This window comes from Trachurus japonicus, chromosome 13, assembly GCF_045865225.1.
Source record: "Trachurus japonicus isolate A0001 chromosome 13, Traja_1.0".
Lineage (NCBI taxonomy): Eukaryota > Metazoa > Chordata > Actinopteri > Carangiformes > Carangidae > Trachurus > Trachurus japonicus.
The window spans coordinates 10,424,498-10,449,429 of record NC_140919.1 but is presented as its reverse complement, the minus strand read 5'-3'; the positions used below and the strand labels follow the sequence as shown (position 1 = coordinate 10,449,429).

The 24,932-nt window shown below is 40.3% G+C and overlaps 2 protein-coding genes across 2 annotated transcripts in view; one reads left to right on the top strand and one right to left on the bottom strand.

Annotated features, from left to right (window-relative positions):
• The first annotated feature begins 15,523 nt into the window (after nucleotides 1-15,523).
• LOC146975457 (uncharacterized) lies at nucleotides 15,524-19,789 on the top strand. The gene is made up of 3 exons (XM_085794621.1): nucleotides 15,524-15,545; nucleotides 15,750-15,901; nucleotides 19,463-19,789. The coding sequence occupies exons 1-3, from the start codon at nucleotides 15,524-15,526 to the stop codon at nucleotides 19,715-19,717; spliced, it is 429 nt and encodes a 142-aa protein (XP_085650747.1). The 3' UTR covers nucleotides 19,718-19,789.
• Nucleotides 19,790-22,788: 2,999 nt separating this feature from the next.
• Nucleotides 22,789-24,932, bottom strand: part of sdhdb (succinate dehydrogenase complex, subunit D, integral membrane protein b) — a 14,790-nt gene continuing 12,646 nt past the window's right edge. Inside the window, exon 4 of the mRNA XM_085794810.1 lies at nucleotides 22,789-23,643. Coding sequence (XP_085650936.1) covers nucleotides 23,478-23,643 — 166 coding nt within the window. The 3' untranslated portion in view covers nucleotides 22,789-23,477. The remainder of the gene's footprint in view (nucleotides 23,644-24,932) is intronic.

The window sequence follows — 24,932 nt, the reverse complement described above, 5'->3', positions numbered from 1 at the left end:
CAAAGTCTCAACCTCTCTTCTTGACAACTCCACTGTAGTGTAGGGGTTAGGGTGGCTGTTTGCCAACCCTAAGGTCACTGGTTCAAATCCAAGGGAAGAACTCTTGTTATGTTATGTTGAATTCTGCTCTCCTCCCCCGCCTTCAATTGGTTACAGGTGTTTGTTATCTCCTTGACTACTCGTACCAGTTTGCAGCACATCATCACATTACAATTAATGACAACAGTCTTGAAAGCAGTGTGCTCTCTGTAGCTGAGTGGCAGAGTAAAGGTTTAGTGATCATATGGTTATGGGTTCGATTCCTGCCTCAGTCATATCACATCATTGTTTGACTTTTGATTCCAATTATTCAGCTGTCATTGGACAGTCTTTGATTCCTCATGGTATAAAGCTCATTGTAACTCAGGTTCTCTGTGGCCATATGGTTAGTGTGTTAGGTGTTGTGCTATTTCAACAATTCATATATCAAAACGTGCAGCTTTTTTTGAACTTTATCGGCATTACTTTTCTCTTTTTAACTATTTATACTTTTTAAAATATTTAACTTTTTCTGCAAACTAAACTCTAGACAAATTATTTTCTCCAGTTTTGTAGCCACACTTGTCTTCTGGCTAAAATTCTGGTCAAAAATGCAAAGAGACTTAGATAATAATTTAAAATATTTTTTAAATGCAGCCAGGGAGCTCTCTGCACATCATCACATTACAATGGCAACATGCTTATGTCTGTGCTCTCTGTGGCGAAGTGGCAGAGTAAAGGTTTATTGATCATGAGGTCATGGGTTTGATTCCTTACTTTTTTTTTTAAGCAGAAGCCAGTGATCCTCTTATCAAAGGTTTTCTTTACCCCTCACATACTGTCTCTGTCTGTAGCCTAGTGGTTAGCTTGCTGGTCTGGAGACCTGAAGGTTGCTGGTTCAAATCTTGCCTCAACAACAATTATAGTGAATTATTTTCCCAGTTGTCCTCTGTTGACTTCTGATAACTTGCTTCATGTTGAAACTGCTGCTCTCAGCCTGAAATTCACAGACATTTTCATTCTAAGTCATTCAAGCTTGACTCTCAAGCTTTCTTGATGTTGACAGTGTGCAGATCATTAACAGACAACAGTCTCCACAACTGCGTGTGCACTGTGGCCTAGAGGCAGAGTGGAAGTCTAATGACCATGAGGTTGTGGGTTCGATTCCAACCTTGGTCAAACATTTGTATGGTGATCACTGCTTGCACTATTTGCTAATTCTGCAACAGCGTTCAGTTGCTATCAGCAGTCACACCATTTCCATTCTTGGAAATGCTTTTTCTAGTTTGAAATTAAAATTTCCCATTCAAATTTGATGCACCCTAATGTACATATACGAAAATATGCGCATACATACACATACGTATACGTGCACGGCTACAGTAGTCATAAACAACAGTGCAAGATTATGTTAAGATTACACATAGTAGATATTTAAACAAAACTAGGCAAGATTAGAAGTCCCTGTGGATCCGAAGGCCAAAGAGAAAAGGTGTGGGGTTTTTTTTTGGTACGCCACAACAAGTTCCCCTTGGGAGACAATAACCAACATGAGACATGCTGCCAAGGCCAAACACGGTCCGGACAAAAGCGTCAAACGTCCAGTTCTGTTGCTCCGTTATATGTTATCAATGTTATAAGAGTTTAATAGAACAAAGGCAGGTTATTTAATATATATTTGTTTTATTTTGAAGGCAGACAGACTCTTGTTTATTTTTATGTTTAATTTGAGTTAAAGAGAAATAAATGTAGGAGAAATATCATTTAAAATACAATATATTATAAGTGTAAAATGTCCATGTACAAATTAAAGAGAGACATTCAAAGGATTTTCATTTCATAATCAGTCGTGTTACATTTTTATAAAACCACTTTTGAAGAATCATCAACACATGAGTGAGGGTTGTACTCATCAGTGTTGGGCAAATTACTCTGGAAAAGTAATTAAATTACTGATTAGGCTACTTTTAAAATGAGTAATTAACTCATTTTAAAAGTAGCCTAATCAAGTTACTGTTCTGATTACCTTATTTCAAAAGTAATTAGCTACAATACTACTGTAGTTACTGCATTCCCTCAAAAACAAACAAACCAGCAGGACAGTGGGACGGGTTGACACTGTGTATCCCAGGACGGATGCTTAAATGTGGGTGAGAGGAGCAGAGTGACTGGCAATGGTAACGTATAGTTACCTGGGCTTACTCTAATCTAATTACTTTTTTAGAAATTATAACACGTTAACATTACACCATTTTAAAAAACGAATCAAATTACAGTAAGGCGCTGCCCAACACTGGTACTCATGAAAAATCGGCTCAGGGGGTAGCTACACAAGACAAATAAAAGGTTGGAAACCACTGCTTTAAGTCATTGATCCAGGTCATACCAACTGTAAGATAAAGCAATGCATGATGGGTAATTCATTGGTGTATTGACAAGAAGAATTCTACCTTAATGCTTTGGCAATGTATCCCAATTTCCTGTCATTTCTGACCTCTGGTATGACTAAACAAGAATAATACCCATCACTATTTCTATGAAGAGACACTGGTCATAATGATGTCTACATTTCTTGTGCTGGGAAATCAAATCTTGAGGAACTAACTGAATGAACGATAGACTGAGCGGGTTGATCATAGACTATTTGATGAGTGTGAACTGCTCCCATCTGGTGGCAGGTCAGTGTAGATGCAGGATTAAGGAAAAAATCACTATGTGACAGTGTTGAAAATGAAAAATAAGATAATGAAAATAAATCAACAAATGGAAAATACTGAAATTCTACAATATTATCAAAGGTAACTGTACCAGTTTCTTGGCCCGCTCAGTCGGTTGGTGGGTGGTGGGTGTCTGACACCTGCAGCTGTAATCAACCTTGAAAGTGGGAACGCTGACAAAAATTTTGATGGAACTGCTCATAATTCAGCAGTTAACGCAGACATGTTTCTACTAAAGTACCATTTAGAGCCTCTCCTCACTTTTCACCAAAAGTAGAAAAGTTATCTTCATCTTTCTGAAATGCATTGAAAACATCTTTATAATCTCACCCATAATAAACCCAAAATGCACCAAGGATCTACTTTGGTTTTCTGAGAGATATTTAATTATTTTATTTCCCTATTCTTGGTTAATACAGTATGACTTATTCCTTCAGCTGCTGTAGATATATAGATATAGATACTGTATATAGGAAAGGGTTGAGTAAAACTAATGCTGCTTAAGATGTTTATTTGCTGTTTGTGATACCATAGTACAAATGTAAAACAAAAAAAATATTGAACATATTACAAAAACAAACGAAAAGTAGCTTTTCCTACATTATGTCACCTCAGATTATGCACTGACGACCACCTATTTACTACAGCGAAAGGGGAAAGGTCACCATAGTACCAAACCATAAATGTTACCAAATGTTTCCAAAGCCTGTTTACAGTTTGTGTTGCAAGCCAAACAGGAACTTCAATTTTAGGAAGTCATTGCATACATGCATCAAAGTCTGATGGTTCAAACGTGCTGCGATGGGGCGTCGTTAGTTGGTAGAGCAGGCCCCCCATATACAGAGGCTGTAGTCCTCGCTGCAGCCGGCCCCGTATCGAATCCCGACGTGGGAGCTCCTTTGCTGCGTGTCATTCCCCCTCTCCATGCCTCCCCATTTCCTGTCTCTCTCCACTAGCCTATCAATTAAAGGCAAAAATGCCCAAATAATATACTTTTAAAAAAAACGTGTTGTTACGAGTGAATATCAACCAGATTGTTGTGACATGTAATTTGTTCAATAAGTATTGCAGAGTAAGTTTAGAGTTTATATTCATATAACACACGTTCCCTTCAACTGACATCTTTTTTAATTCTATAAATACAATACATATACATGTCAAATGGTAGTGTAAGCAAAAAAAATACAATACATTTCTGTATTTGAAAGAAAATGAAACAGGAATAAGTCTGAACTCACTGATTTCACTTCTGTTTCTAAAAGGGAAAAAAAATGCTGACTAACCATGTGACAAACATGTATTTATTCTATCTGTTGCCCCTGTTGTCAAATAATTTTCTGATGATTCATTGCTGCAGTCGATTTATATGTTTTTATTATGTATTTTCAAAATAACTTCTTGCATCTCCATTATTTAACTCATGTGTGTTTCATAAAAGTTATGTACATTTTACACATTTGAGGTGAGCATAAATGTCTGAAATTTATGTATATTTGACCAATGTTTAAAGGGATAGTTCACCCAAAATTGAAATTTCAACTCATTATCTACTCACCCTCATGTGGACTAAGGGCTGGGAGAAGTTTCCTCCGTGGCTTCTCTGAGTTACAGGGGGTCTTAGCGTAGCAGTGCATGTCAATATAACGGTTGCAAATGGATACCAGTGTTCTGGGAATTAAATAAGTCTATATTTCAAGCTTGTTTGTAGCAGAAGCTCCTCTTCCTGGTTCGTCCAAATTTGACAAACCGGGAAGAGGAGCTTCAAGACGCTTCCGCTACAAAACAAGCTTGAAATATAAACTTATTCAATTTTTTTCGGGACAATTTCGCATTTCGGGGCTTCAATACAAGACGGACATTACATACGAGCAGCATGGAGGTATTTGGATGTTTTTTGGTGTGTCTTTTTGTTACGAAGACAGTTGGTATCCATTTGCAACCGTTATATTGACATGCAGTGCTACGCCGAGACCCCCTCATTGTAGATGAATCTAGCATGGGATAAATAGGCTGTTTAGACACCTTTTTTTTTCCTTTGTGACAAATAAGTGATTATATATTTCTTCTTACACTTGTAAATTGTTTACTCCGACATGTTGCCACTGCAAAAGTTGTCTAATTGATTCAAAGATCCTCTACTATGACAAGATGTCTCATTACAAGCTACCAATGATATGAACTGGCAAAGTGACGGTGGCCTCCAAGGACAAAACAACTTGTTTACCAGGACTGGGACGAAATTAGTGCCGTAGTTCAGACAAGTTTCTTTCACCTGCGACCGCTTGCAAAGACAAAGGGGTATCTACCTCATAAGGATCTCGAAAAAGTAATCCACACCTTCATTACTTCTCGTTTAGACTACTGCAATTCCCTGTATGCTGGCATTGACATGTTTTTAATGCGCAGATTGCAGGTTGTGCAAAATGCTGCTGCACGCCTACCGACAGGGAAGAAGCGACAGCATCACATAACCCCTATTCTCCGCACTTCACACTGGCTTACTCTCAATTTTGGACTCATTTTTATTTATTGTTTTTAAATGCCTGAATGGCTTGGCACCCGCCTACTGTATCTCTCTGATCTTCTTTGCCCTTACCATTCTCCCAGATCACTGAGGTCTGCTAATCAGATGCTCCTAACTGTGCCCAGATCAAAACTAAGACGGAGCCTCCTCTTTGGTGGTGAACAAACAACTAGTGTTTACTGCCACCAAAGACGGTTTACGCCGGGGCCACACCGGACGCGGAAGCGCTGCGAAGCTGAGCCATTTTCATTTCGGCGCCCATGTTAAGTAAGTAAGCGATCCGGTTGTTTTGGCTAATGCTGCGTTCCATGCAGGCTTTTGAAACCGAAAATTACAGCTTCAAGTCACGACTTAAGACTTTGTAGCGTTCCAGGCAACCCACTTGTGTTTTTCCGACCTGTTTTACCTGTGAAAGTCACTATAACGGCCACTCGTAACTTCCGACCCATGAACTCGTACCAGATCGAACTGGTAGGACTTCACAGGTCGGAAAAACACGAGTTACGAGTTGCCCCGAACGCACCATAACGTCTTGTTAGCCGATGGAGTTAGCAGTCCCCGCCCTCGTCCCTACGTCACCACATTCACGCGCATCACTTGGCTGCACACACAGCCCTTTATGCCGTTCTCTCTCCTCACTGGATAAAACTTGTAGGATACGAGAGAAGTTTTCTCCTCGGCTCAGAGCAGAGCAGAGTGACTGAGAGACCTGTGTTTCAGTCCAAACTCTCTATGTAAGTGATTGCTGTCGGAAGATAAAACTATTTAAGACTTATATTAACACAAAAATGTCGCTTACTTCTGCTTTAACAGATTGTATTCAATCGCATCAATCCTGGCAAGAAGTGACACAAAGAAACACAAGAGAATCCAGTCAATTTTCACAATAAAACACAGAGATTGACAAATACCAGAGGTCAATGTGTGTACGTTTGTAGCACTATTTGTGTTTATTCATCTAAACAGAGTGCGAGAGAGGAACACATACACATTCAAGATGCTTGCTGGTCTCGCGGGCTGGTCTCCTCGTGCTGTGCAATCGCCAGTCTGCAGCCAATTAACGCCCCCTCACGTGATGACGTCATGGAGAGGGGACGCCCACACCCACATCCACCCACCCACGCGCTTCCTGGTCTAGTCCCTCGCGCACCTAACCCTTGGATGGAATCCCCATTCCCCGCCGCCAAAATACATGAAGTTAAATGGATAGTTCACCCAAAATTCAATTTATTTATACTCACCCTCATGTCGACTAAGGGCTGGGAGAAGTTTCAGAGTCCTCCGTGGCTTCTCTGAGTTACAGCGGGGCTCCGTGCAGCACTGCATGTCCATATGACGGTTGCGAACGGGGCTCACTTTTCTTCGTCCAAAAAGACACACCAAAAACCATCCAAATACCTCCATAGTGCTTGTCTCTGATGTCCCTCTTGTATTGAAGCCCCGACATGAGAAATTGTTCCCAAAAAAATTAAATAAGTCTATATTTTAAGCTTGCTTGTAGCGGAAGCTCCCAGCACAGACACTGGCAAAGCAGTGAACTGAGACACTGGGAGCTTCCGCTACAAACAAGCTTAAAGGACAATTCCGGGCGAATTCAACTCTGGGGTGTATTTTCATATCATTTTAGGTCTAAAAGAATGAATCTGAAGATTTTCAGTTTAATCGCTCCTGTTTTGCGGTAGTTGCATCTGTCCCCGCGTCCCCACGGCAGCAATGAATGGGAGTGGATGTAAGTTCCGCTGTTTAGGCTGTTTCCAGCCCTCAAAGCCGCAATTTTTTTCCACAGACAGCGTCAGATGGCTACTCAAACATGCACCGAGAAGTTTATTTACTTCAAGCAAGCCGACATGTTTGTAAAACTAGATCTAATTCAAAGTCTCCCGGAGTCTCGCGCGAGCCCGAAGTTGCAGTGCTGGTGTATTCAGGCGCAGTCGGAGCTACCATTTGTGTCATAAACACAGGAATATCAACTCTTTACTTGCTTGAAGTGTACATTTTTTTCCACAGACAGCGTCAGGTGGCTACTCAAACATGCGCCGAGAAGTTTTTTTTACTTGAAGCAAGTAAAGAGTTGATATTCCTGTGTTTATGACACAAACGGTAGCTTTTCCCACTGCACCTGAACACACCGCGCACGGCAACTGGGTCTCGCGCGAGACTCCGGGAGACTTTGAATTAGATCTAGTTTTACAAACATGTCGGCTTGCTTGAAGTAAATAAACTTCTCGGTGCATGTTTGAGTAGCCATCTGACGCTGTCTGTGGAAAAAAATTGCGGCTTTGAGGGCTGGAAACAGCCTAAACAGCGGAACTTACATCCACTCCCATTCATTGCTGCCGTGGGGACGCGGGGACAGATGCAACTACCGCAAAACAGGAGCAATTAAACTGAAAATCTTCAGATTCATTCTTTTAGACCTAAAATGATATGAAAATACACCCCAGAGTTGAATTCGCCCGGAATTGTCCTTTAAAATATAGACTTATTTAATTTTTTTGGGAACAATTTCTCATGTCGGGGCTTCAATACAAGAGGGACATTACAGACGAGCTGTGTGGAGGTATTTGGATAGCCTCGTAAACCAGCCTCTCGCGGAAATGCATTTCATTTCATTTCTCGGGAGAGTCTGGCCTCATCCCCCTTCTAAGCGTTTGGGGTGGGTGGGAGCTGGGCGGGAGTAGTAGCAAAGACGGTTTAATATCTTTGGTAGTAGCATTGACAGACAACCCCATTCAGCCAATCAGCAAGTTGGTGTAGTGACGGGGCTTTGCACCAGTCGGTCCCTGATTGGCCAACGTGCTGTGTCAATCACAGCGGGTGGCGCTGATTGGCTCGGCCTTCTGAGGGTTTCAGTCCAAACGCTTAGAATGGGGATGAGGCCAGACTCTCCCTCGGAATGAAATGAAATGCACTTCCGCGAGAGGCTGGTTTACGAGGCTAGTATTTGGATGGTTTTTGGTGTGTCTTTTTGGACGAAGAAAAGTGAGCCCCGTTCACAACCGTCATATGGACATGCAGTGCTGCGCCGAGCCCCGCTGTAACTCAGAGAAGCCACGGAGGACTCTGAAACTTCTCCCAGCCCTTAGTCGACATGAGGGTGAGTAGATAATGAGTGAAATGAACAGAAATTAGAATTTTGGGTGAACTATCCCTTTAACTTCATATGGGGATTCCCTCCAAGGGTTCGACGTGTGAGGGACTAGACCGGAAGCGCGCTCGTGGGCGGGTGGATGTGGGTGTGGGTTTGGACGTCCCCTCTCCACGACGTCATCACGTGAGGGGGCGTTTGGTTTGGCTGCACAGACTGGCAACTGCACGAGGAGCCCAGCCCGCGAGACCAGCAAGCATCTAAAAGAGACAGACGGAGAGAGAGAGAGAGAGAGGGAGAAAGAGCCCGGCACGGAGCGCACGTCAACGCTTAACGTTTCCTGAAGACGTCAGCGCTACAACCGACCACACACACACACAGGGAAAACGAATTTAACCGCGTGGCTTTGAAATCTGCAGCCGGAGGTATTTCCCCTTCGGTGCTGAGCGAGCTGTCCGAGGAGAGAGGAGAGAGAACAACACCACAACTCAACGCATCCTCAAAGGTGAGTGACGCTGTGACGCTGTGGTTTCAGCGCCTACACACCTGTTGGATAGATTAAAGTCCACCAACAGTGAAGTTACCGGTGTTAAGTAGTGGTGCTGTCTACGTCTGTTGTCATTGTTGTAACACTTTAATTCCATGTTATCACTATCTGGTTATTTATCTATTCTATTGAATATAATGTATAATAATATACGAATAATAGCGCCCTCTTTCTCTGTCTTTCTCTCTCCTATGTAAATAACGTCATGTTCAACTATGTAATATCTCAGTCATAGCCTACTGCTGCTTGTCTTGTTTTTTTGTGTTGTCTTGTCTTACACCAGAGATAATATCATACAGGCTGGGAAGTGGATCTTAAACAAACAAAGAAACCATGACTCACAACAAGTCTGGGCCTTTCACTAGCATTCACAACCCCCAGTGTTCTGCAATGATTTGATAGTGTCAGCAGATAATAATAATAATAATAATCATGTGAAAAGTTCCTCTTTTTCATTCATACACAACAAGACTAAACGGAGTAATAGTGCATTACTTAAAGAGGAACTATTCAGGATTTCCACCTTAACTCTGCACCATGTGTACCTTTATTAACCAGCTCCAGAGTCCTAGTTCTGGTTAAATCAATGACTTGTAACTAGTTCCAGGGAGGATGGAGGCTCTCTGCCTTCCACCTAGCGTCTCTTGGCTGAAAACCAACCGTGTCAGATCAGATATCCGACCCGGTGTCCCAGCTCTCGTCTCCGCGGCACCGCCACACAAACGTAACGCGCCCCGTAACCCGTAATCACTCATTGTCAATGTCAATATCGGCTTTATTTACATAGTAGCACATTTAAAGGCCAATGGCCACCAGCCAGGATAAAATAATCAGCAGCAATACAAGTAAAGCAGTACAACATACAAGTAAACAGTAAAACAGTTAAAGGCAAACAGATCAAAGATCCAATACAGGTGACTTAACTCAGCCAACGACCAGGGTAAACAAATGGGTCTTAAGGCGTGTTTTAAAAACAGAGAGGCTAGTCGCAGACCGCACAGAAAACAGCAAAGCGTTCCACAGTGTGGGACCTGCAACTGCGAAGCCTCGATCTCCTTTAGTTTTAAGGAACGATCGAGGAACGTCCAGAACCAACTGGTCAGCTGACCTCAGGGCTCTTGTTGATGACAGATAAGACTACACAGATATACACATGGTAGATGATAAATAACGTTATCCACTGCTCCATGGATTGATTTCTCACCGGCTTCGTTGTTGAAAATAAATGCACGTGGAGGAGAGGAGGGTTAGAGACACAGAGGAGGAGAGACCAGACCTTCATTTCCCTCATTTCCTTCATTTCCTTAGATGATGATTTACTGTCCTACAGGGACGACAGATGTTTACATCAGTCCTGTGCTCATCCTGTGTAGTTGATCACTGAACTATGTCAGATTTGGCACAGATAGTCGTGACTGGTCCTAGTGGACTCCATCTGGACGGACCCAGTGGAGGAATATTTGCAACATTGATCATGATATTTCAAGAAAAGGTCACACTTTTTATGACAAAAAATTTATTATTTTGTTAATATATTATGAGAAAAAAGTTATGCTAATACAACGTAAAGCATATTTGCAGTAATAACTGATATTATCATGTGACACAAAACCAAAACACACTCACCTTATTTTCTAACCCACCAACAGGAAGCCGTCTGCAGGAGCAGCACTAAAGTAAAAAAAATTAGACATTCAACAAAAGCACACACACAGACACACACCAGCTAGGTCTGTCAGTGTTTTGTGTCTCCAGAATGAAACTGTGTTGTTGAAGTTGTTAAGTTGCTAACACTAACCCTTGTTGTTTCTGAATTTGTATCACGTTTTGTGTGTTTTGTCTTTGTTTTCTTCTGTTGCAGTGCGTTTGAGTTCCTCTGGGCCACCGTAGTCAGGCTGGACCACATAAAGTCTCTTTCATAAACTTTGATGACAAAGCTATTTCTATTATTCTATTTCTATATAATGATAAATAATTATGATTTTTCTTTCTCTTTCTCTCTCCTCCTCCACCTGGCACCCAGACCTACGTACAGTACAGCTTCCCTATCGACTTCCCTTTTCTTTTTAATTTCTTTATTTTCTCCCAGTTCTGACGTGTTTTAAATGTCCACTTGTCTTTGCTACCCTGTCTTACCACGACTCTCTGTGTTCCTCTTTTCCTGTCTGCCCCCCCCCCCACCTGAAACCACCAGGTTCCTGACTCTAATGTCGTGAAGACACTGTTTAAATGTTAAAAAGGTTAGGTTAAATGTGAGCCATTGATAAAATATAAGTGTTGGAGCTGGTATCACATTATATATGATCAAAGTTCAGCAGATGATATATACAGTATATATATCTGTCTGCGTATGATATGTATGATTACTTCCTGTTTCTGTATACAACTGTACATACCCTTTATATTCATACTTTATTCAGGTATTACAGTTTTTCTCAGTCGCTTTGGTGCTATTCTCAGATCAGAATGAAAGATCTCATAACTATTAGTTCAACCTCCACAACATGTAGTCATTTGTCCACATCATAGCAGCAGTTTCTCCTTCCTCTGAACAAATTGCAAATGCTTTTGGACATGTATCAGTTGCTCTCATACAATTCTCTGCTGTTTTTCAACATTATCATTTGTTTATGTCATGTCAGTCAAAATAAACTATACTTTTGAAGGCTGAATAGTCTTTCCCTATAAAACTAATAGTCATCATTTCATTGCTTGAGTCATTACATACAAAATTGTTGAACTAGTTTTCAAAATCTGTCAAACTAATTTTAAATGTTGGGAGAAGCACTGTGAATTCAATCATTCAAACAGAACAGTTATGTATGGTATTGGACAGTAATTCAGCACTAAACAATCTGCACTGCTGTCATTGTGTCAGGCATTACTGTAAGATACAGTGGGACAAGAACTTTTTACATTTACTGTACATTTAGACTTTCTGCTTCACTAGAGTACAGATTTACTGTATTGTATTGTATTACAGCAACCACAGTAAAGATTCCCCATCTTTACAGTATGGTACTGTACTACAGCATTTTACAAGTCTTCACATGGCTGTACAAGTAGTGTATAGTGCTGTCTTGAGCATTTTCAGGTAGTGTCATGACTTTTTTGCATTGGAAAACACTTTCTTAGTAAACTATCATAATGAAAACATGACAAAGCCATTTGACTATCTTGTTCATGAACGATGGTGACAGGACTTCTCATTTTGATGACACTGACAGTTTCATTGACATGAGTACTTGCTTTTGAGGGATGGACAATCCATTTTGAGAAAGTGACGCGCTTTTGCAGGTCATCCACTAGGTTTTGTAGTTTGAAATAATTGTTTTGAGAAATGAACTAACTGTTGTGCAAATGTTACAGTAAGAGTGATGTGAGAAAAGCACCAAAGCGATTGAGAAAAACTGTAAGCAAGAAAACAACATAAATACAATAAAATAAGATAGATGTTAGTGAAAGTCTAAATCTGCTCTCTGGTGAATGTAGTGGGAACATTTTTGTCATGGATTTTTGTGGCAACTGCTCCTCCAATACCAGACGTGTTATGAATCACAGAGGGCTCCTCTCCTCCGCTGCCATGTGGCTTTTTCTTTCTTTCCCTTTTTTTTTTTTTTCCTTCGTTACAGTAATTTTCCCACCCACAGCTCCGGACAGCTACGTGCTGCAGATATTTATTTGCCGTGTTTTACAACTGAAACACTGAGCAACGTGTTTTCGATTTGTTTCTTCTTTACGTAAAAATGGCACAAAAACCACACACACAACCACACACAACTGGACATATAGTAAAGACAGGGTTCAACATCCTACATGATGAATGTAACAGTGACCCAGCTCTGCACAAACACTTAGTATATTTATATGTTTATATGTATAACAGGGTGAACTGTTCAATCTGACAGATGTTCCTGAACAGCCACTGTCCATTTACTTCTATTAGTGTTTATTATTATCTGTCTGATAGATAGATAGACGGACGGACGGACGGACAGACAGACAGATGGATGGATGGACAGATAGATGGGTGGATGGATAGATAGATAGATAGATAGATAGATAGATAGATAGATAGATAGATAGATAGATAGATAGATAGATAGATAGATAGATAGAACGATAGATAGATGGATGGATGGATGGATGGATGGATGGATGGATGGATGGATGGATAGATAGATAGATAGATAGATAGATAGATAGATAGATAGATAGATAGATAGATAGATAGATAGATAGATAGATAGATAGATAGATAGATAGATAGATAGATGCCTTCATTGTCCCAGAGGGAAATTTTATCTCACAGTCCGTCACACATGAAACACACAATGTAGGCTACACCACCAGACATTGAAAACATTCACCCACATTTGCCCACCTGACATTGAGGAAAAAAAAAAAAAAAAACCCCAAAAATGCTCTCGCATATATAAAACAAACTAGACTAAAGGACAACCTATTCTGTTTCTGTTTGTTTTATCATTTTTAAAGGTAGGGTCTGGAGTTTTGTTTGTTGCAGTTTGTAAACAAAACATTGAAACTCAGCCCCTCCTCTCGGGCTAAGCTGTGTAGCCTCCTGCCCCAGACAGCAGCCGTTGTCATGACAACAAAGGAAAGGAAATACAGTCCGAGTGAAGAGCTGGAGCCGTGGGCCGATAGCCGACCGTCACCAACACCGGGAGCCTCCGTGTCATGTTGTTATGCCGTTGTGGTGAGCTGGGAAGACGGTGTTAGCGGCGGATGCTAACCGCTACCGCTAGCCGAAGTTAGCATCGAGCTAGCTCACTACAACGGCCCTAATACTTGTTACCAGTGTCGGTGACGGTCGGGAATCGGTCCGCGGCTCCAGTGCTTCACTCAGGCTGCGGTCCTGACTGCTGCTGCTGAGAGAGAGAGAGAGACGTGTTAGCACTCGTTAGCATCAGAGACAGCTAGTGCAGCTAGCAGCCCTGAGCCTCCTATTCTGCTGCACGTAGCTTCACCTGAGCTCCGTCATTGGCTGGAAAGAAAACACCGACTCTCTCGCCATAGATATCTATGCTGTCTTGTGACTCTCTCGCTCTCCATCCAGAAACGTCCACGTGCATAACAAAAACAGAGCAAAAGACCAAAATACAGGCACCACAGGACTAGAAGCCCGGAGACAGATTTCATTTGTGATTGTGATCAAACTGATTGCTAAACTGAACATTTGGTTTGATTTTAGTATGCTTTTTTTTAACCCCCTCTTAAAGCACAAGTAAGCGATCCAGTCGTTTTGGCTAACTTCCTGTCAGCCGATGGAGTTAGCAGTCCCCGCCCTCGTCATGGATCTATTGGTCCTCGTCACCACATTCACGTGCATCCCTTGGCTGCACACACAGAGAGGACCGCCCCTTTATGCTGTTCTCTCTCCTCATTGGATAAAGGTTGTAGGATACAAGGAAAGTTTTCTCCTCGGCTTACAGCAGAGCAGAGTGACTGACAGACCCGTGTTTCAGACCAAACACTCTATGTAAGTGATTGCTGTCGGAAGATATACAGTAACTATTTAAGACTTATATTAACACAAATATTCCGCTTACTTCTGCTTTAACATATTTGTTTTGGTTCCATGACAGGTGTCGTTTCTTAGCGGGCCGCTAATTACCTGATAAGTCAAGAAACGTGATATGTCAAGAAATAGCCTAGAAATAACAATCAATTTCATAGTAATGTCATGTTTTTCATAAAGGCAAAAGATAACACATGCTGCTTTGAATTTTTTGGGAAAGGCCAGAATTTTCCTCCACCAAGTCATTACTATCATTACTATGAAATTGACCTTTGTCTTTTTTCTAATCCAGGCTATTTCTAGACATTATGATGCAATGGATTGTTATTCTTGGCTATATCTTGACATTATCACATATATAGCAGCCTATAAAATTGAAGGGTTATACCAAAAGTTTCCCTCTATACTAGTCCTGACCAACAAATGTTCCTTTTTGCGTGGAAAGGAAAACCAGAGTGGTGTCATTCACACCTTTTAAAAATGCGTCTCAGTTGACCACATTTGATCTGACTTCACTTCCTGCCTTATAAATACACATGTTTCAACACACAAAGTCAGTCCTCAGACAGGTCTACTTGGGGAGCAGGTGTTGAGTTTCACTGACAACGCTCGGCGTGCCACATATTGTGTTTTTTTTTGTAACCAGAAAAGGGTTTGTTCTTCCAGGTCCATATGATGGCGACCAGCTGCTGCTATCCCATTACATTTGTTGATACATGTAAGGGAGGCTTCATCTTCAGTGGTGAGAGTTCATACTTAATCAATCAGATAATTGTATTATTTTATTAACATCTCCTGTCTTTTAAATGTTGCCGTCTGCTCTGCTGTTTCCCGCTCTCTGTGTCTAAAGTGGATACAACAGGTGAGGCTCTTCTTTTACATTTTATTATAAAATTCATAGTTTTTTCTCTCTTACTGTCTTTTCTCTCTTACATCTGTTTGTTTTTCTCCTTCTACTCTCAATCATGCAGGTTTTTGTACCGACAGTTTCGAACAATCGGACAACTGTATCATACGTCGGCTCCACACCAACACGGACAAAATCCTGCTTTTGAACGACGAAGGAGAATTTCGAGCTCGGATGTTAAGCATGTACGAGCAGGAGCAGCCCGGTAATACACAGACCAGCAATGTTTCATCTTTAAAAGCAGAAAATTTTGAGAATTTCACTAGTAAATATTGAATTTTGTTCACACAGAGCACATTGAAACAACAAAACAAAGAAAAACTCGTCAGTGCTTATGATAATGCATGGAGTTCCTGTGACCTGTGAACTGAAATCACAGTCACAGTTTTGTGTCTTTGTCTTTTTACAGAGTGCAAATTCAACATCCAACCTTACGACTATGTCAAGAACAATCTCAAAGACAAGGGAAAGCAGAACCCGGTCATCATCTACGTCAAGAAAGACGACAAGACGTGGGTTGCCTGCTGCAAAGACGATAAAGAGGTTCAACCCGAGAAAATGGTGAGAACAACACCTGACGTACATAACATACGTAGTAGGGATGGGCACCGAATTCAGTACTTTTATTGGTACTAGTGTTGCTTTCGTCAATGAAAATTATGAGGAAATATCATCGTCAACGACCCTTTATCACGTGACGAAAACGAGACGAGACGAAACGTAAATCGCGGTCATGTGACGATAACTATAATAAAATATATAATGCAATATTGTTGACGAATAAAAACGAGACTAAATGTGGTTTACAAAACAAAAACTTTGCTAAAATGTCTCTTCATTTTTGTTGACCAAAACGTGACGAGACGAAATAACGTTACAATGTTTAGTCGCACTTATTATTCTGTTATTTTTGCAGTATTTCTTCAGTCTATAAGGTAACAATAACAACAATATCAAAATAAATATATAAATCATTGTCTAAAGCCCTATTCACACGGGATTAGTTTTACCTCGGGATCTCAGGTAATTTGTAATAATTGCGGAGGACGTCTGTGATCTTAATCCCGTGCGAATGCGCCATGTCAGTAATTTGTAAAGTAAAAATTCCCCCGCAAATTACCTACTATATTTCACCAAAGACCGACGTCCCGTGGTAAAACTAGTCCCGTGCGAATCTGCATCTCAGTAATTGAGCGGTATTTTTTGTTTTTGTTGTTTTTATTGCGCGCCTTTTCTACTTCTTCCCCGGTTGAAACCATACTGTACGGGTTGAAACATGGAGGCTGCGGTGGAAATTATGAGCGGCATTTTCGAGTAAAATACAGACTTCACTTATCCCGTGCGAATGCACCGCAAGAAACACGGTCATGGGGGGGTAATTTACAAATTACCAGACGTCCCCAGGTAATACTAATCCCGTGCGAATAGGGCTTAAAACTAAACTAAACTAAAATATCATCAGTTTTCGTCGACTAAAACTAGACGGAAATAGTCATGGGTTATTCTGACTAAAATAAGACTAAAATGCTCAGTTTTAGTCGACTAAAACTTGACAAAACAAAAAAGAGCATGACCGTGACTAAAACTAATAAAGACTAAAATGACAGTTTGGCACAAAGACTAGACTAAAACTAAAATTAAAACAGGCCGCCAAAAACAGGTACCACATTTCAGTACCTGAACGCGTGCGTCAGCAAGAGTGAATACAGTCTACGGGGGTGTTTGTCTGACCGACTGAAAAACAGCCGTCCGTCATTTAAAAATGAAATCACGTACTGTTATGCAGTGGCGGCTGGTGGTCAAATTAGTTGGGTGGGCTAATAAATAAATTATACCCATTAAATGGTTAACACAGCTGAAAGTTAGGGTTATCCCATCTCACAAAAGTATAGCAACTAACTAGGCCTACACACTGCATTAAGTAAGGGTCTAGTCCAAAAAAAAAAAAAAATTCACCTGGTTATCTCACACATACACACACAGTCTCTCTCTCTCTCACGCACGCACGTACACACACACACACACACACACACGTACGTACGGACGCACGCACACACACACACATACACACACGCACGCACGCACACACACCCGACGATATTGCTCAATTAAAAAAAAGAAGACGATATATGCAGCTCATATCAACGGCCGGTCTGTTATCGCCATGTCATTAAGTCTGGTGCTCCCAGTGAGTTTAGAAACTAGATTCTCCACTTTGTTCATGTTAGCAAAGACAGTTTAGAGCAGTAAAGTAGCTACCTGTGATGCTAGCGCCTAGCGCCGCTGTTTCTGTCTTCTCCTTCCCACAACAACACAACTTTTCCTCCGGTTCCTGTCATTGGTCTGAAAACAGCGGTGTTGGGCTAAATGAAATTAGCCCCAATGACAAGTGAATCAAGGGGGCGGGACATGACGCCTGTCAATCACTGACCCTGCGTCAGCCCCCTGCTGATTGGTCAGAACCGATCGGCCTGTGGGCTGAATGAAATTAGCCCCAACAGTCGGTCAATGGCGAGGGCGGGACATGGCACCTGTCAATCATCCACAGTCGGAAAATGAATGAGAGCAGACCTGGAGCAGACTGGGTGAGCTGGGGCTGATTAAAATTAGCCCATTTAGAGATATCCTGTGTTTTTCTTGAAACTATTTAATATTGTTGCCAGTTCCGATTTTACTAAGACTTAGAACAATCTTTTGTATGTTATTTAGAGAATATAATATAGGCTATATATAATATTTTTTCCTCATCTTTTGTTGTATAATGCAGGGAGGGCTTAGCCCCACTAGCCCATTGATACCAGCCGTCACTGCTGTTATGGGAATCGGTATCGGAGAACATTGTTAACGGCGCCACTTCTCATCACAGCGATACCGTTTAATTAAGTCTTGGTCACATAATGAGAGCTCATCTAAACGAGGACGAAGTCTCCTCTCTTCAATACGTAAATATATATTCTCATTGAAGTCCGCACCTTGCAGAGTTCACGCTGCGCCTCAGTTTCATTTGTTTTTTAATGATAGTCTCATAAACATATTCAATATTTTATTTCATTGAATGACTATTTTAAACGTTGCCCATCTCTAAAACATAAAATACTCTTAAAGGCTGAGGAGTTTTGACTTCTCCTCGAACCGAGTATCGGTACCGTATCGGATCAAATGTGAAAGGTACCCATCCCTAGATGTTCACAGTGTGTGATGTGAAGTTACTGATCTGTAATTTGAGAAGCTTTGAGTGGTAGTAACTAGTAACAACAGGTCGGTGGGTCCAGGTGGTGAGGGGGCGGGGCTTTGTTGTGACATCACAAAGTGACAGGAAGTCCTGACGGCTGGTTTTAAGGCTCAGTTTCTGAATACAGGCTGTGTTCATTTCTCTGTGGACTGAGGCTTTGATACTTTCACAGTATTAATATAGAACCTAGAGCTGCTTTATAATCACACTACACATGGACATCTACCTTTATACTGTATGGAGCTTTAACACAAACATCTACCTTTATACTGTATGGAGCTTCAATACAAACATCTACCTTTATACTGTATGGAGCTTTAATACAAACATCTACCTTTATACTGTATGGAGCTTTAATACAAACATCTACCTTTATACTGTATGGAGCTTTAACACAAACATCTACCTTTATACTGTATGGAGCTTTAACACAAACATCTACCTTTATTTTAACACAAACATCTACCTTTATACTGTATGGAGCTTTAACACAAACATCTACCTTTATACTGTATGGAGCTTTAACACAAACATCTACCTTTATACTGTATGGAGCTTTAACACAAACATCTACCTTTATTTTAACACAAACATCTACCTTTATACTGTATGGAGCTTTAACACAAACATCTACCTTTATACTGTATGGAGCTTTAACACAAACATCTACCTTTATACTGTATGGAGCTTTAACACAAACATCTACCTTTATACTGTATGGAGCTTTAACACAAACATCTACCTTTATACTGTATGGAGCTTTAACACAAACATCTACCTTTATACTGTATGGAGCTTTAACACAAACATCTACCTTTATACTGTATGGAGCTTTAATACAAACATCTACCTTTATACTGTATGGAGCTTTAATGTTTGTTTCCTTTCAGGATATTCCAAAGCGAATCGATGAAAGCTGCAGCCCGGCCTTGTTCTACCTGACAAAACTGACGGGGTCCAGCAAGTGCATGTTTGAGTCGTCGCAGTACCCGAAGAGATACCTGGGGTTCGAGCCCGACGAATATGACGTCACTCTGGACAGACTGGTCCTGCGTAACGGAGGTTACGATCAAGTGGACGAGTCCAACGAGTTTATTCCCAAGCAACTGACACCAAATGACACAAATTCAACCTTCTTTCCATAGAGAGAAATTACATCACAGTCGTTGCGACCCAAAACAAGACGTCTGGATGTGTAACTATTGGGTTTAATAGGAGAAGGACGCAAAACAAATAGAACATATTTATATACAAATATAATAGAGGTGGTTTTAGCAAAATAATCATCCTTTATTGTATCATGTGATATAAATTTAACTTGTGATTTGTGATCAACTGATCTATACTCCTAACAATCAAAAGTTCATTTTCAGAACCGGTTTATAATGAACGTCCAGATTTAATTGCAATGCCTCTCCCAATGAAACATTTTATTTATTGATAGTTAGTCATTCATCTGTAACAGAATTTTAAATTTGAAAGGCGTTGTACGCTGTAGTTCCTCCTCACGGTTCATTAACACTAAATTACGGCATTTTAATCTTTGTCAACAAAAGTTATTTTCTGAAACAATTGGGGAAGATTCATAAATTTATCTAATTTATTTAAATCATATCTGCTTTTATACTTAGCCAAACCCTAGCCCACATTTAATGACGTTCCATAAAAATACAGTATATTCCATTTTTATATGTCCTATCTTGGTAACCCTTTAATTTACAGGCCATTAATAACGTCATAATGTCAAGAAGTAGCCTCGAAATTACGGTAAATTTTATAGTAATGTCATGTTTTTCATAAAGGGAAACGATTACACATGCTTTTCATGAATTTTTTTGATTAAGTCCAGAATTTTTCTCCAAGTCCTTCAATTGACTGATATTTCTAGGCTATTTCTACGCAATCAATCGTTATTTCCTGGCTATATTTCTTGACATTACTATGAAATTGACTGTTATTTCTATTCTAGGCTATTTCTAGACATTATGACGCAATTAATTGTCATTTCCTGGCTACATTTCTCGACATTACTATGAAATTGACTGTTATTTCTAGCCTATTTGTAGACATTAACACAATTAATTGTTATTTCTTGGCTATATTTCTTGACGTTACTATGAAATTGACCGTTATTTCTTATCTAGGCTATTTCTATCTAGACATTATGATGCAATTACTTGTTATTTCTTGACATTATCATGTAAATTAGAGGGTTACCCATATCTTTTGTACTATTCTGTCTCTCTCTCTATATATATATATTATATACACCACATAAATATGCTATTTTCTTGTTCTATCCTTTTTGCTTTGTTTTGCCAGTTATCATTTTGTATCAGTACAATATTATGTGACTGAGTTGACCTCAGCGCCTTTTTGAGTCTCGTGTTGTAAAAACTTGAGGGAAAAACTGGAAATGAAAAAGCTCAAAATAAAAGGTTTTGTTTAATATTTTCAGAACGTGTCATTGTTAATTTTTTTCATGTGAAATGTGTCAACGTTACACAGTGGAAGGAGTTTGTAGTTCACACATGAAGTACAACAACAGCTCAGTGTTACAGAGGCGGCGGCATCGGGCCTTTTCATATCTCCTCCTCTTCCTCTCCGTTCGCAGCCGCCGGTGATGATGATGATGATGATGATGAGGCCTCTTCCTCCTCTTCCTCCCTTACCTTCGATGACGCGTCAGCACAGCAGCAGAGCAGAGCAGAGCAGGGGCCGTATCTATCAAGCGTCTTCAGTGCTGAGAATTTGTGGAGTTTAGTCTAAGATAGTTATCAACTCTTAACTTCCCCAGATGTGTCGAGGGAAATGAGCGGTCGGGAGTCGAGAGGAAACGAGACTGAGTGGAAGGACATCAATCTGTCTTTGGTTGATAACGAGCGGTTCACCAACGTCAAAACACTGAATTAATGAGCTGGAAACATTTATTTTGGATTAATTCCCAATGCACTGTATATACAAGCTCTGGAAAAAATTAAGAGACCACTCCCAAAATGATCAGCTTCTCTGGTTTTACTATTTATAGGTATGTGTTTGAGTAAAATTAAATTACAAATTTTTTGTTTTATTCATATCATATCAACTACCAACAACATTTCTCCCAAAATTAGAAAAAAAAAATTGTCATTTAGAGCTTTTATTGGCTGAAAATGACTAAACTAGTCTAAATAACAAGAAATATCAAGTCTTTTCAGACCTTGAATAATAATAATAATGCAAAGAAAACATGCTCATATTTATTCCTAATCAACACAGCAAGAATATTTTAACTCAGGAAGAGTTTATAAATCAGTCTTTGTGGGATAATGTCGATGTTTAATCCCAGCTGTGTTTTTATAATCTGGTTCGGGTGATCTCATTAAGGAGAATGAGTTGTGTTTGTGTTGGTGTTCAAAAAAGAAAAGAAAAGAATGACTGTCATACATGTAGAGATGCTTTTAAGAAACATTTGTGAAAGTGGTCTCTTATTTTTTTCCAGAGCTGTATTTAGTAGATCATTAGAATACGGTTAAATATACACTCCCATTGATAGATATTTCCATATTCATAAGAGATTCCCTTCAGCGATCGGTCATTCCTATGGACTTGGAAGTGACGGCTCATCATCTACAATTCACTTGACAGCACATACCGGTAATACTGTGGTAACTCAGCTGTGAGACCGACACTTCAGATTCAGTCCAACTCTTCGCTAAAAGTGTTGAGTTAAGACCTTTGATAACTGACTTTTAACTTCAGCTTTTAGCGAAGAATTTGAAGTCGACTCTTAGCTGTGTTTTTTTTAGGAGTAATTCTAGGAAGCTTGATAATTAACGGCCCCTGATCTCCAGGATCTTAAACACTGAGCTTCAACACTCTGGCCCTATCCACACGAAAATGTCTTTTTTTAAAAATATATACGCAGCTTTTTTCATCCGGTTTGCGGGGTTCCATAGTTCGTACACATGCAAACGTATTGAAAACAGAGATTTTTAAAAACTCCGGCCACAGTGAATATTTAAAAACGTCGTATTTATTTTGACGTGTGGACAAGATAAATGGATATTTACCAGAGACGTCACAAGCTGCAGCCATTTGTTTTTCCTCTTTATTATGATGATAACGTTCCATGACAGCGTTTATTCGTGTGTGGACAAAGACATTTTAATACCCGAACTTGTGTGGACGGGAATATTTAACAGTAAAAACTCTGTGTATATGTAAAAAAAAAACAAAAAAAAAACGTGTGGATTTCGTGTGGATAGGGCCTCGCTGAGTTCTTCTCCCTGGCAACAAAACATGGCCAACGCCGTCAGAAGGCGTCAGAAGCTGCAACGTGGCGTTTACAGTATCTAATGTTAAAGAGCGTGTTCACAAAAAACACATTTTACACCTGAACATGGAAATAAAATTTAAAAAAATAAAATAAAAACATGCAGCAGCGGTGTTGAGTACAAGTACGAAGCAGAGAAACTGTTGTTGGATGTGTTGTTGTAGTCGCTGTTATTTGTAGAACCGATAACTGTCGCTGTTGCTGAAGCTTCAAAAAATTACACAAGTAGAGAGACGAGCGAACACGAACACGAGCTCGTCCCCAACATGGCGACGGTCGCCAGGTCCCCGATCATCATCATCATCATCAATAGACCTTCATCACAGAGGCCGAGCCTGAGCTGATCGACATTAAATTAGCAGGTAACATGTGAATCACTGTCAAAATCGCCAACATGATATATTTATAATAATAATAAGAAGAATAATAATATACAGAGAACACCTCGGATTTTTTACAATCAGGACCAGGACCAGATTTTCCCTCCACGTCCCAGTGTCCACGACTTCCCTCGACTTCCCTCGACCCCCCTTTGCCCCCCCTCGACCCCTCCCCCGACTCCTCCTTCAGTCCACAGTCGGTGGTGGGGCTCATTTGCTCCAGAGCAGAGCGATGGCTTTACAGATGCCGACGTCGTTGTAGTTGAAGTAGCAGAGGCCGGCGAAGGTGACGGTGGACAGGAGGAAGAGGCCGACGTTGGCCATCTTCTCCTTCGCCTCGCCGTGGACGTAGTCCGTCAGCACCTGGCCGATGCCCCTGAGGGGGAGGACACACACGCAGGGAAACACACGTCAGTCAACACACAGGGAGTCTGCAACATTAACACTGTGGAAACATTAAAAGCCCCAGTATGTAACTTATTTGGCTTTTTATTAGCAAAAATCAAATTAGTGTTGTCACGATACCAACATTTTGGTACCGGTATCGGTACCAACATGTTTTTCGATACTTTTCGGTACTTTTCCACATAAAAAGAGAACACAAAAAATGTCATTATTGGCTTTATTTTAATAGAAAATCTTAGAACTATAACATATGCATCAGTAATCAGTAAATCAATAAACAGTCACTGCTGCTGCAGGATTAAATTTCCATCTATATTAATCTGAACTCTTCCTAAATTAAAACATTAGTGGTCTGTTTAAAAATTAATATCAACTATCAACTGCATCTTTTTTTTGTTATTTTGACCAGTTGTAATTTTTGGGAGAAATTGTTATCAGTAGTTTATAGAATGAAACACAAACGTTCATGTTACTCAAACACACACCTATTGTTTCCCATACGTAGACCAAATTGATTCTGATTCAAATTGATTCAAATTACAATGCGGCGACGTCACCGCTGCCGGCGCCGCAAACTGAAAGTACCGGTCCCATCTAAGCGCAGTATGGTACCGTTTTAAATGCGTCAGTACCCCGGTACCAATCTAGTACCGGTATACCGAACAACCCTAAATCAAATATTGCTTTCATGAATACGTATTTTAAGATATCACCCTCAACATCCCAAAAAAGACAAAAAAAAAAAAAGTACTGTTGTGTTCGCCTGACAAATTCTCATGAAAATTATTATTTTTCAGCACTTTATCAGCCTCATTTAGTCTAAGATAGTTATCAACTCTAACTCAGATGTGTCGAGGGAAATGAGCGGTCGGGGGTCGAGAGGAAACGAGACTGAGTGGAAGGACATCAATCTGTCTTTGGTTGATAACGAGCGGTTCACCAATGTCAAAACACTGAATTAATGAGCTGGAAACATTTATTTTGGATTAATTCCCAATGTATGTACGTACAAGCTTTGGAAAAAATTAAGAGACCATTCCCAAAATGATCAGCTTCTCTGGTTTTACTATTTATAGGTATGTGTTTGAGTAAAATTAAATTAAATTTTTTTTGTTTTATTCATATCATATCAACTACTGACAACATTTCTCCCAAAATTGAAAAAAAAAATAGCTCATAGCTAGCTAGCCTGACAAGCCAGACTATATCATTAACATGTCTAGTCTGGCAACGACCGGTAGACCTCGGCTCAGTCCAGGG